At 37.5% G+C, this 12,913-nt stretch overlaps 1 protein-coding gene across 3 annotated transcripts in view; it reads right to left on the reverse strand.

Moving 5' to 3' along the window:
- Positions 1 to 380: 380 nt before the first annotated feature.
- The window catches only part of PCMT1 (protein-L-isoaspartate (D-aspartate) O-methyltransferase), a 36,696-nt gene continuing 24,163 nt past the window's right edge, over positions 381 to 12,913 (reverse strand). For 2 of the 3 annotated variants that reach the window (XM_014263645.2, XM_005518395.3), the window contains exons 6-8: positions 12,812 to 12,897; positions 11,073 to 11,242; positions 381 to 2,604 (exon numbers count right to left, since the gene is read on the reverse strand). In XM_014263645.2, coding sequence (XP_014119120.2) covers positions 2,592 to 2,604; positions 11,073 to 11,242; positions 12,812 to 12,897 — 269 coding nt within the window. In that variant the 3' untranslated portion in view covers positions 381 to 2,591. Of the gene's footprint in view, positions 2,605 to 11,025; positions 11,243 to 12,811; positions 12,898 to 12,913 lie in introns of all 3 variants that reach the window. The other variant, XM_014263644.2, reaches the window with a different exon arrangement.

A 12,913-nucleotide genomic window follows, 5' to 3' on the forward strand; every position in this document is an offset into this window, starting at 1 on the left:
CAGTAACAGCCCAGTGAAACATGACTGCACCTCTTATAAAGAGATAAAACTTTAATCCTTGCAAGTGGCAAATCACACTCTCTGAGGTAGCTGGATTCAACTATGGATAGCAGACAGAACTGTGCACAGAGCCTGTTCACCAAAACACACAGATGCAAACTAAGAGAAATTCCAAGCAGCCACCAAAAACCCCACTTACATTCCAGGTAGTATTACCAGGCTTTGTAACTGCTGCACTACATGAATTGACTGAAAATGGACACATAGTTCTGGTCAGTTAGCAAATCAGTATTTTTATACATGTTTTCTTTTGGAGATGTGAAATCCCATTGAATAATAAAAACAACAAAACCAACGACAAAATCAGACAGACACCTAGATACAGCTTCCTCTCAATTTATTTGGCAAAGTAGCAATTCAGACAGTTCACACAGCATTTATTCAAGCTCTTCAAGTCTTCTGCATTTCAACTTGTCCTTGTCTCCAAGTTTTTACTTCAGAACCATTGCTCCACCATGGAGGAGTTTCCATTTTCGACTCCTAAATGCTACTCCTGGATACTCCTTTCTGTCCAAGTACCTTGACTATCATCAACCCTTCAGTGGAATGGGTGCACTATTCCCACCAGCCTTGGTCCCTGAAGCCTTACACCTCCTGAAGTGGTTCTCCCCCAGGAAGTTGTCATCGGGTCTCAGCTTTAACACCACTTCCAAGTCAGGCTAGCTTATTACACTGTGTCCAGAGACAGGATTTTGGATACAGTTGAGCTCATATCTTTCATTTAACTGATTAAATTAGTGAGAAGATGTAAATAAAGCTGAACTCAAACTGAAAGATACAGCGACCAAAAGGTTGAACGTTAGCATGCATCAGTTAAGATATTTCACTTCAACATCAAGAACTAGAGTCACAGTTGATTGTGGGTTAGTACAAATTTGTCAGACGCAAGTGGATTTTTCTGGATTGTATTTTCTAGAATATGCGCTATATTAATTTCTTTATAAGATTAATCTTGTGCATGTGCTCCCAGGCTGCAGTCAGATCAGGAGGTGGTACATTAACATCCAAACATCTAAATAAATTAAGTCATATAGTATCTTTTACAGAAGAACAAAATGGGGCTGGCCTTCAAAAGGCAGGTTATTTAAAATGTTCCTTTTCCATATTCAGAAGCCTTTGAATTTTTACCTTTATGCTTCCAGGGATTAATCCCATCTCTAAATTATTTCTTCCACCATAAAAAGTTGTTTTGGTTTTTTTCCCAGTGATCACTGTGGGTTGTTTTATTTTACAATCCTTCCTATCATAAAAAACCCCAAACAACAACAACAAACAAACCCCCCCCCGTTCCCTGTTTATTTTAATTCCTGGTTGCTCAAATATGAGCAAGATGATTGAAGACACACTTCCCCCCTTTCCCACAGCAGCCCACCTTACTGTACTGCTTCACAATTTGCTGTTGACATTTTACAGTACCAAAACAGAAAAAAAGGTTTATAGCTTTCCAACTATTCTTCTGTATGAAAACTGAACAAGTACATCTATCTGTACTTAGGAGTCCAGGACTCTTTATGCATGCACAATGTGTTCCTTTTACAGCAATTTAGAATTCACTTTCTAAAAAGCCAGAATTTTTCCTGGATGCCCACTGTTATAAAAATAAGGATGTTAATACAGCAAATGGCTTTGCCAAAAGCAACTTTCTTTTAGAACCAAAGGGGGTTTTGGTTTTTAATAAAAAAACCTAGAAATCCATATCTCAGACTACCTACCCATCCTAATCTTCCACACAAGCACAAAACCCCCCTTTTACTTTTATTTGGCAAAGCAGCATTGTGTAAATTTTTCAGTGATTGGAACACACCTCACTTCATATTTATGGAGTTAGATCCATGTGTATCACACCAGCACCGAGCTATAAACCACAAGAGAATTTCAAGATTACATTAATCAATTTTAGAAGGAAGGGGAAAACCATGTCTGTTATGTCCAGCTTGAATAGCAATGTTTGATAAGAGCAGCTACCTACCTCTGATGTCTTGAAATTTTATATATACAAATGCCTGGTTTTAAGGTAAAAAAGCAGCTGATTGTATCTACTACATGCTAGTCTATGATACCATGTCAAAAGCTTAGAAAGGAAGTTCATCTCCTTTTAGTAGCATCTAGAAGACGTTGGAACACAGAAAACCTGGTAATACCTACAGAGTGTCGTAAGGTGCACAGAAGCAGTTTTACCAAGGGACACAGGAGCCGAGAGAAGTGAGTGTTCAAGTTCCTCCATCAAATTTAAAGTTCACAAGCTATAGGTCTTTATCTGCAGTTTTGCAGAAATTCACTTTGAACAGATGAAAGTGAAATAAAGGCATGTTAAATAAAACAGTGCCCACATAAAACTTTCCACCATTTCTTTATCAGATTTGCCTTGAGCATCTAAAAAAATAAAACAAACATCACGCTTTTCCATGCTGATAACAACAGTATAACGAAGTCCAAAACAAGCTGCAATGCTGTTGGTTTTCAAAAAGCTTTTAGAACTGGAGATGAGCAGTCCACTGTAACACTATGTTTGGGTCAAGATGATGTAGCTTTTACAATTCATCCCTGTAGAAAGAAAACACATGCAGTTATGTTTCTTCTCCCCTTGGAAATGATATTTGAAAAGTTTTGTTATTGAATCAGGTTACATTTAAGTGCTCACGCACATCAGCAAAACTTCAGAAATCTCTTCAAGCATTTGAGAAAAAAAACAAACCCCAAGGGAAAGGCAACAGCAATCCCATCTCATCTCATACTATTACGTGATTTAATGTGAAATATGTGTCCCTCTATTTTACATTTAATGGATCACTTGATCTAAGGAAACTCCATACACTGCACAGCTAGCAACACAGCTACCTGCCATCCGAATTCTGCTGGCTACACACTGGCAAGCAACTGAGCCAACTTACTGGACAGAGTATTGGCAAAACTCATCCTCTGTAGTTGCCAAAAAGGCAAGTTTAGCTTCAGCTGCACTCAAGAACTCTCAAGAAAGTGGGAACACAATCTTGCATCCCTGTCATGCAGTTTGTACCACTTAAATTTATTTATTTCTCAGAGGAGCTCGATTAGCGCCTGAAGGAGCTACAATAAATCAGGAGTAGGTTATGGAAAAGCTGGGGGGGGCAGGGCAGTGTATGAGGGGGTGGATGTGTGTGTGAGCTAAAAGGAGATCTAGTCAGGAGAAAGGATGCATCGAGAAGTCTCTCTAAATTGCTGAAAGGAATCTAGAAAATGTAGAGGTTTGTTCCTGTAGGACATTTAAGACACATTGAAACAAGAAACCTATATTCTAACCATAAGTTGGAAGTTATAAAGTAATCATATAGTAGTGATTTAAGTATTTCTAAAGCATTAATTTTAATGCAAAACACCCATCAAATGTGAAAGCTGTGCACTGTGCCACTCTGAGCACTGGAAAACTCAAAGGGAAAAGTTTTAATTCCTTTTTTTTTTTTCACAAGGCACAAGTGATCTATAAATTCAGAATGAGTTTGCTGCAATTTTTCTTTTAGCAGGTGCATCAGCCTCATAAGCCAAAGCAAACAGTGTCTGAATTAGAAAAAAAACCTCAGTAATGTGATTGCTGGCTCAATCAGTATTGATTTCAATAGTATTTCCTGCTATCATGCACACTAACCCACAAAAATATAGTTCTACATGCACACATACAAAACTTTTAAATTACAAAGACATTATTATGCTCCAGGAATCATACAGCATGGAATGACAGCATGCAAAACATTTTAAAAGCAAATGAAAAGGCTGTAGAAACTAGTGCTTAAATGCTAGTTTTCTATCTAATGCAGCTGGGGATGCAAACCTTGTGATTTGTAAGTGATAAATATTTGCATTCTTTGCACTTTGCACTGCCTCCTAATAGCAAGGTACTAATCACACAGCTTTAGAGCACTGCAGTAATTACAGACAGCAGAAAAAAGCAGGAGGCAGAAGAAGACATCCTGGCAGGGATAAAGAAAAAATTATTTATAGCTAAAGGTTTGGAAGCTCTCCGTATTTGCTATCTCACAGAATGGGTATTTGCTTACTTTAAACAGATAAAAAGAAATTAACATCTGATACCCAGTTTAAAATGCAGTGCCAGTGAATTCAGGACAAGTGCTTCATTCATCCCTAACACTTCCAGGAGCTGCATCATCAGTTAATTTTTACAACTTCAAGAAGTGTATGTAAATAATGACTACTGCTGTTGCTGGCTTAGTCTCATATGCCTAATTGTGGGTGTGATTTTTATCCTGATTCCTACCACACACTCACAGCTTTATTAAACCCTGGTCTTTTACTGTGACAAGTAATTCTTAATCCTTCAAACCCAAGGTAGATCCTCAAGCTGTAAGCCTAAGAAACATTCTGTATTTACTTCAAAATTATTAAACACAACGATTTTACCCAGCCACAGATGTTAGTAAGGCTTTTGCATAATGTTGCTAATGCACTTAAGGTATTTATGTGAGGATTTGTTTTTTCTTTTCCAAAATGATATTTCTACTTAAAACATGTAAGTATTACATAAATATATCATTTAAAATAAATTATATTAACATAGCAATGTTTTAATTGTTGGTATTTTTCATTGCTTTAACATATTTGTGACCACTACATCCTATATGTGACACTCAAAATAAGGATTTTCATATTTTATTTTTTAGAACATTTACTGTATTAAGGGGATCAGCTTTCCTCAAGAGATTTTTCACTTGCTCTTCACTACTCATTAATCTAACAACAGCATGCCAGCCCAAACCAATCCATGATATAAGTGTCAAAAATATACAGCATTTATTTTCTACAGATAGAAGTTGAATTTATATGTGCATTACTGGATTGTATGTATTAGAAAGTTCCAGAAAAGTCTTGGATTGCCTGATAGGTAACAGTTGTCAGCTTTCTCCCTAATGTAGCACAGCTTGCAGACATAAATATGTATTGCAAACGAGCATCAGTTGACCTGAGCTGATCCTGTATGGATTGGAAACTGCCAAGCTATGAAATCCACCAGGTTTCAGCTACAGGTAAGAATCAGGATACAGGTCTATCCTCCCAGTGATGCAACAAAATCTATCCTGCTAAAAAGCTTAAAAGGAGACTCAAAAGATTGTTCTTTCCATGTTAAAACTATCCTGTTGTCCTCTAGAGCCACAGAAAAGATCTACTAATTTGCATTTTTCCTAGCCATGGCTATTTGCTATGATTCTTACACAACTTGTGCAATTTCTCTCCACCTTCATATATGCACTCCTTCCAATCTTCTTACCAGCTCCTGCTTAGCAAGCAATATCTATATTTAGGGTTTAAGTCACCACAGTAGTTCCTCTCAGGCCTTTGGAATTCCACTAAGAGAAGCACTCATCTGTCAACTGAGGCATCAAAGCAACTTTTTAAGTTAAAGCAAATTTCAGAAGTCATTAGCTCAAAATTACTATTCTTGAAAAAAAAAGTAATAAAGTTTGAAAAATGTTGGCTTACTGCTAGGGAAAGCATATACATGAATATTCAATGCTTCCCATTATCCCATTATGAATATCCAACAACAAACCAATAAACAGGCTCAGAAAAAATCTGATAGGCAACATTTCGGGAAAATGACAGCATTTGCCATGAAATAAAATAAAAAGAATCAATAATCTTACCAATAATAAGTTTGGAATATAAGTAAGTCATGCAGCTTTGCAATCCCTCACCATCTGTTTAGTGGAAGACATTCAAATTAAATATTTGAACATTTAGATTTAGATTTAGAATCTAGCTAAAGTCTGTATCTCAATCTTTTAGATCCACTTCAATTTTCTTGTCATTAGGCAGCATTTGACTTTCCCTTTTCAATATGTCATTTATCTATGAAAAACATGTTGTCATTACTGAAAGTGAAATTCAGAATGCAGCCTTTTATTAATTAGAAATACAGCATCTACTCAGTGTTCCAGCAGCCCATTATTTCTCACTTTATAAAGATGCAATATTTAGACTTGTAACATTTTAATCTGGAAAGTTTATAATGGTTTATAATGCTGTTATAAAATATTTATAATTTGCCATGATCAATCATAAAATTCAGAGTAAATTGAAATTATATAGGAATTTTTTTCTGAAATCCACTGCATCAGATATATCACATGTACTTTTACATAACTGTATTGGGTTTGTCTGGCAAGGTTTTGGCGTTGGGGGGGTGGGAGGATACAGGGTGGCTTCTGTGAGAACCTGCCAAAAGCTTCCTCCCTCCATGTTCTACAGAGCCAACATTAGCTGGCTTCTAGATGGACCCTCCACTGGCCAATGCTGAGCCAGTCAGGAATAGAAGCAACATCTCTGTGGTAACACATTCTAGAAAGAGAGAAGTTATTGTGCAGAGAAGAGCGGGGTGAGAACATGTGAGAGGAACAGTGCTGCAGACACCCAGATCGGGAAGGAGGGGCAGGAGCTCCTCCAGGTACCAGAGCTGAGATTTCCCTGAGGCCCCTGGTGCAGAGCATAGTGAGGCAGCTGTGGCTCTGCAGCCCATGGAAGGTCACAGGGATGCAGGGATCCACCTGCAGCCTGTGGAGGAGCCCACACTGGAGCAGCTGGATGTCTGAGAGGAGGCTGTGAACCTGTGGGAATCACGCTGGAGCAGGGTCCTGGCAGGGGCCTGCAGAGCCATGGAGAGAGGAGCCCACACTGGAGCAGATTTCCTGGCAGGACTTGTCACCCTGTAGGAAACCTGCTGGAGCAGGCTGTGCCTGCAGAACTGCATCCCCAGAACAGTGACCCATCTTGGAGCAGTTCATGATGAACTATAGCCCATTGGAAGGAGTCATGTCAGAGAAGTTCATGGAGAACTGTGTCCTGTGGGAAAATCCCCACACTGAAGCAGAGGAAGGACTCCTCTCCCTGAGCAGCAGCAGGAAGAATGTGTGATTAATTGACTATAAACCCCATTCCTTGCCTCCTTGCACTGCCAGGGGACAGGAGGTAGAGCTAGGAAGGAGAGAGAAGGGGTGCAGGAAAGGTGTTTTTCAGGTTTGTTTTACCTCTCATTATCCTGCTTTGATTTTGCTTGCCAATAATTTCAATTAATATCCCCAAGTCAAGTCTGTTGTACCCATGGTGGTAACTGGTGAGTGACCTCTTCCTGTCCTTAGCTCATGAGCCTTCTGTTGAGTTCTTTCTCCTCTGTCTAGTTGTGGAGAGAGAGGCTTTGGTGAGCACTTGGCATTCAGTCAGGGTCAAACCACCACAATAATACCTAATTCTTAAATTTAAACTGAAACGTTCTGTGCAGAGATTTTTTAGCCAAAGTAAAATAAGCACCTGAACCATAATCATTATTCTGTATGGCCTGAGAATTCCAGCAACCAGTACCTGTTAATTTCAAATTAAATTGGTCAACTAGATTGTCAGGGGCACTTGAAACACTGAGTAAGAGTTTTGAAGCAGAAACATATAAAAATATATCCTAATAAATACATTTTCCAAAATGCTGTATTTTTAATCGTAGTTTATGTATAGATAAGTGGGATACATTAACAGTCGAGTTCAGTCACTGAAGTTTTTGCTCAGAAGGGTAATACTATCATTATAATTTTGTATTTTATCAGAAAATATGAGTTTAGCATAACATTTATAAATAATTTCTACTAATACAATATGTAAGAGAAAAGCAGTTGTTAACATTTTTAAACAGCTGCCTGTCTGGAAATCAAATCCAAAATGCAGACCCATTGCTAAGTGTTATTTACATTGTTATTCTCTTATGCCTCTGTATAAGCAACAGCGTGGCCAGCAGGACAAGGTATCCTCTGGAGGTATTTAAAAGATGTGTGGCAGTAGCCCTTGAGAAAATGGTTTAGTGGTGGACTTGGCAGCACAGGGTTAACAGTCAGACTCAATGACCTTAAATGTGTTTTCTATCCTAAATAATACCATGATCCTGTGACTTTTGAAATCGTTTTTCCAAACAAGTAGTAGGTGAACTCTCACAGAGAAATAAAACCAGAGATCCTAGTTTATAAAAGATCTGCCAATAAGGCAGCCATCAAGCCATGATCCCAACTGTGCAACACAAGAGGCCTTCCCTCCATCCTATTTTTCAGTAAAAATACCCAAAACAATTGATAAGTTTTATATGAAAGGATACCCTTATCAACATAAACACATATCTGGGCATTGGCTGCTGGATCTCTGGCACACTACTTTGTATTGTTTTGTATCAAAAATAGGGTTCCTGTGTATATTCTACTTCTAAATGTCCCAGGGACATTTGATTTCCACTAATATTGGGAGCTTAATAAAATATGACTGTAACTGAACCAAAACTAGAAAGTCACAGCCTAAATTTAAAGATATTTAATAGTACTCACAAATAAGATGCTTTATTTAGCAATGTATTGAAATTCAAGTAATCTTTTCCTTCCAGCTAGTCCAGATTTCCTTTTGCTACAAGATTGCAGTTTTACATAGTGAAGTATGATACACAGTACCTGAAGATAGGTTTGACTTCAAAGTCCACTTAAGAGTGTTGTGCTGCTTTGCAAAAGCACCCTGCAGCCCCATTAAAGAACATTCCAAAACGTGAATGGCTCAGCAAAAATTTAAACAGTTTCTTTCCTGCCAACTGGAAGGTCTGCTAGCCTAGGAAAATGCTGCTGGCCTATCAATTCTATTCTGTGAAGGGACACCAATTCTTCATTCAATGTAATGGAAGAGTTACCTGCATTAGGAATGAAATCACATAATGTAAACTAAAAGAATGACAAACTAAACACACAGAATTGAGCTAATCTTAACGTGATTATTGTTTAATGAATTTGAGATGTACAGCAACAAACTGCTCACAGATCTTGAGCCATTTAGAAAAGAAAAACTGAAATCTAGGAAGTGAAGAAAAAACACCTCTTTCATCTTTGATGCCAGCATAGATAGCAAATGCTGACTTATAATTAGGAATTTCCTTAGCAGCAGCTGGCTGACCATACACTTCATAGTCACCAACAAGAAAAAAACAACAACAAAAAAATGTGACCTTCTGAAAGGTCAGCAGTACACTGACAGTTATCCTAGAAAACAGAATGGGAATTTTATTCAGATCACAAAAAAGACAATGAAACAAATACCAAACATTACAAGAAGTGGACTTCTGAGATTTTCTTTAACAGAGGGTTCCAAGATGGAACAAAATTTAAACGTGCATAGGAAGATACAGCCTCTATGCCATTGCAGACGAACCCTTCAGGCTAAGCACTTATATTTTCTGGTAACACCACTGTAAATTCTTAAATTATAAATAAATAAATAAAATCAAGAAGTGTATCATAAAAGCACAGGAACTGGTATGAATTTCTGGAGAAAATAACCCTACAAGATGCATGACTGAAGAAGGCTCAAAGACAAACTACTAGCTCTTCCCAAGCTGGCAGACAAAATGAAATACCAAAATGCACCGAAGAGATGCAAAAAACTCAGAATTCTAGTCCGTAACACAGTACACACCACCTTCACTTGTAGCAAGGGATAAACACTATTAAGAAACCCTTCCTAAAGTGTTTTATGAACATACACTGCTGCGACCAAAAAAAATTCCAATTGCTACTATAATCAGATCAGCCTGAAATGGAGAAAAATCTATTAAACCTCTCTGAGAGAAGGAAGGCTTAAGAAGATGACTACTCTTTTTTAGAGCAAGTGAAGCATGGACTCCAAACTTAAATAAAACATTTGCCAAAGGAGGAAACCAACCACAAAGGAAAGCTTCCAAAGCCTTACAAGAGGCAGGAAACCCCTGAGTACCACACTGAGGGAATACTGGCGATATTCGAGGCCAAAGCATTCATTTGCATAACAAATGCAAAACATCTGAATAACAAGCATGCTTCACAAGCTTTGAACTAAGCAGTACCTCACTGAAGTTGTTTTAAGAGTCATTTGTACATGGTGGCTATATAGTAATCCAAGAAACACTGAAATGGGGTTTCACTAAGCAACAGTATGCAAAACACTTTATTTGTACTTTTTATGAATATTTTGATATGTTAGACTAAGTATTCATGTATTCAAATCACAAGCTATACTCCAGAATATCAAGGGAAAAAAGCCAAAAATCTAAATTTAGGTTATAAAGCTCAAGAGTTGTTTTCAGAGCTCAATGCACATCTCTGCACTTCGCTAATGCCAATAATACATTCACAAGCACTTTCTGCCAGGAAGCAAAACAGCACTGCTGCTTTGTTCATTCACATACTAATGCCTACCATGGCTTAAGCTGACAGCTGCATTACATCTATTTATTTATTTATTTATTACTGGCTATTCAATTCAGCAAACTGGAAGGTTTCCTACTTCCAGAAAGGCCTTTAGAGTTTGATGTATTGGCAAACACAAATACTGTCCCATCAGAGACAGATGACAGACTTCTAATAACACAGCTGAGAAAATTTTCTGGACACTACTCAACTACATTTATACTTTAGGGAAGAAAGAATTATCTCCTCTACTTTTTGCTATTTGGGGGCTAAAGAAAAAGTGCTAGCAAGATCACCTACATTTTCCACAAAGGATTTTGCAAAGATTTTTCTCCATTTGCAGTGTTTCAGGAAAATAAAAAATAAACACCCAATTACCACTAACTTAAAGGACAAAACAGTATTTATTAAGTAAAATTTTACACTTCACCCTAATTATTGGGCAAAATAGTTAAAAAAAGTTCATTAAAAGTGAAGTTTAGCCTTAGAAAATACTGTGTTTAAAACAACAATTAAGAATCTTCAAAACACCAAAGACTAAAGAAAACATGTCCAAAAATGACAAAGTGCAACCCATGCAATATTTTTCTTCTGCTTTTAATTTAGCTCAAACTTAGCATAACCTCCTTTGGGTGATGTAGTAATGCAGACTGAGTCACTTTTCATGGTATGGAGGAGCAGAAAGCAATGACAGCAGCAAAGGCAGGCCTTGCAGTCTATCTGCTTAAAATTCACACCCTTTCACCTTGAATGTGTGTGGAAGAAGTAAGTGGAACAGAAAATCACTTCCACCTGGACCACTGCTTCTCTTTATCTGTTAAAGGCACATATATCACTCCCATCAGAGGCTTCATTTTGACACTGCCATCTTCTAGTTTGTCATACTGTTCGAGCATCTGGTTTCCCCCAGCAGGGCCAACTGGTAATATCAATCTTCCGCCAGGTTTTAACTGGTCTATAAGCTAGAACACAACACAGAAATTAGAATGTAACCAGCCACTTCAGAGAAGCTGGATCCAAAGTTTGTTACAGTAGATTAATAGCTTTGCCATTATGTATCTATCTACTTTTATGAAGTAGATAACTACTTCCATTAGGAAAATAAAAAGTGCACTGAAAATAAGAGTATCACAGCAACATGGTAAAACAACTGGTATTACAGTAAAACAGTTTAATTAACTGGGGAGGTTGCAGTTTTATGTTCTATATATGTGGGGGAAACATGTGAATCACAAATTATTAGCAGGTTCAAACTTTTGAAACTGTTTAACTGTTTAATAGTTATTGTGTATCAGTACAGGCCCAGTGTCAAAAATCCTGGGGGTAACTGATCTCCCCTTAAACCTTCAGAATAAGATTTGAGATTGGTGACTTTTTATTATTTCTCTTCCTCGAAAAATTTTGTCTACAACACACTCATTATCCAACAGCTCCTCTTTCATTCTGTGAATGGAACAGTCTTTTATGAAACTAGTCTAAAATATACGAATATGAGTAAGACAAGTGACACGTAAACATAGTATGTGAAAAACGCTTGCATTTTTTTTTCATAGTTAAAGGCTAGTCACAGTAGTCTCAAGGAAAATTTCATACTTCCCAGATGTCATGAAAAAAAAGCTTAATCCCCATTGCTAACAAAAGTTATAATTAAGAACTGTTTCATTCACAAAGAAGCTTTCAATTACTTTTTAAATTGTCATCTTCAACGTTTTGCTGGGAACACCCTCCCACGCATCCCCACCAAAGAAAAAAACAACAGAAAAACTCAAACAATGAAACCCAAACAAATAAATCCCCCTCAAAAAACCCTAAAAACACAACCAACTTTAAAAAAAATGAAGCAACCCCCCTGCTGCTGGTCATTGTCTGGAAATGTCCAATCTGTCTACGACGCCTCAAAGCCCAATCTTTCACTATACCTCACTAAGATTTAAAAACCTTAACTGGCATCTAGTATATAAAAATTATACTATATATTGCCATGTGCCTGATGAAAGGAAGAGAAAAAAAAAAATCTTATCTGCAAAAATGGACTATATGGATGCACACTCTAAAGCCCCTAGTCACTCTTCAGCTTCTCTGGTAAGAACTGCCCTGTATCCATTCTGAAAGCTATGAACAAATGGCACTGTTTGTACTTCCAGCTGAGCATTTTACTTTCAACAGACTCAGTGCTTTGGAACTTGGGAAACACACTTAAATTTTGTACCTCAGTGTTTTAAAAAACTGCATTTTCTTATTAAATACAATATTCCAGTTCATTTTTGTAACAGAGGGTTGCACACATGTAATTTTAAAATATGTTTATTTAGAGCAGAGTTATTAGAACATACAGCTTTATCAGACCAACAGGAAGCCCAATTGTAACAGAGACAAAAACCCCACACCATACAGTAATACCACACTGTCCACTGATACTCCCAGCAGTGCAAGCTACCAAGTATAAAAAGTATTTTACATACAGATATATGCAAAGCACTCTCTACAGCTAAGATATTACAGAAACACACACACAAAACATAAAGGCTTACTGCTTGGGGCACAACTGGGGCTGCAGCTCCAACATGAATCGCATCATAGGGAGCTTCTTCTGCATATCCCATTCGTCCATCTCCCACTGCAAGAAAACACTG

The sequence above is a fragment of the Pseudopodoces humilis genome, chromosome 3, assembly GCF_049639895.1.
Source record: "Pseudopodoces humilis isolate 2021_Gansu_Grassland_sample_001 chromosome 3, ASM4963989v1, whole genome shotgun sequence".
Classification (NCBI taxonomy): Eukaryota; Metazoa; Chordata; class Aves; order Passeriformes; family Paridae; genus Pseudopodoces; species Pseudopodoces humilis.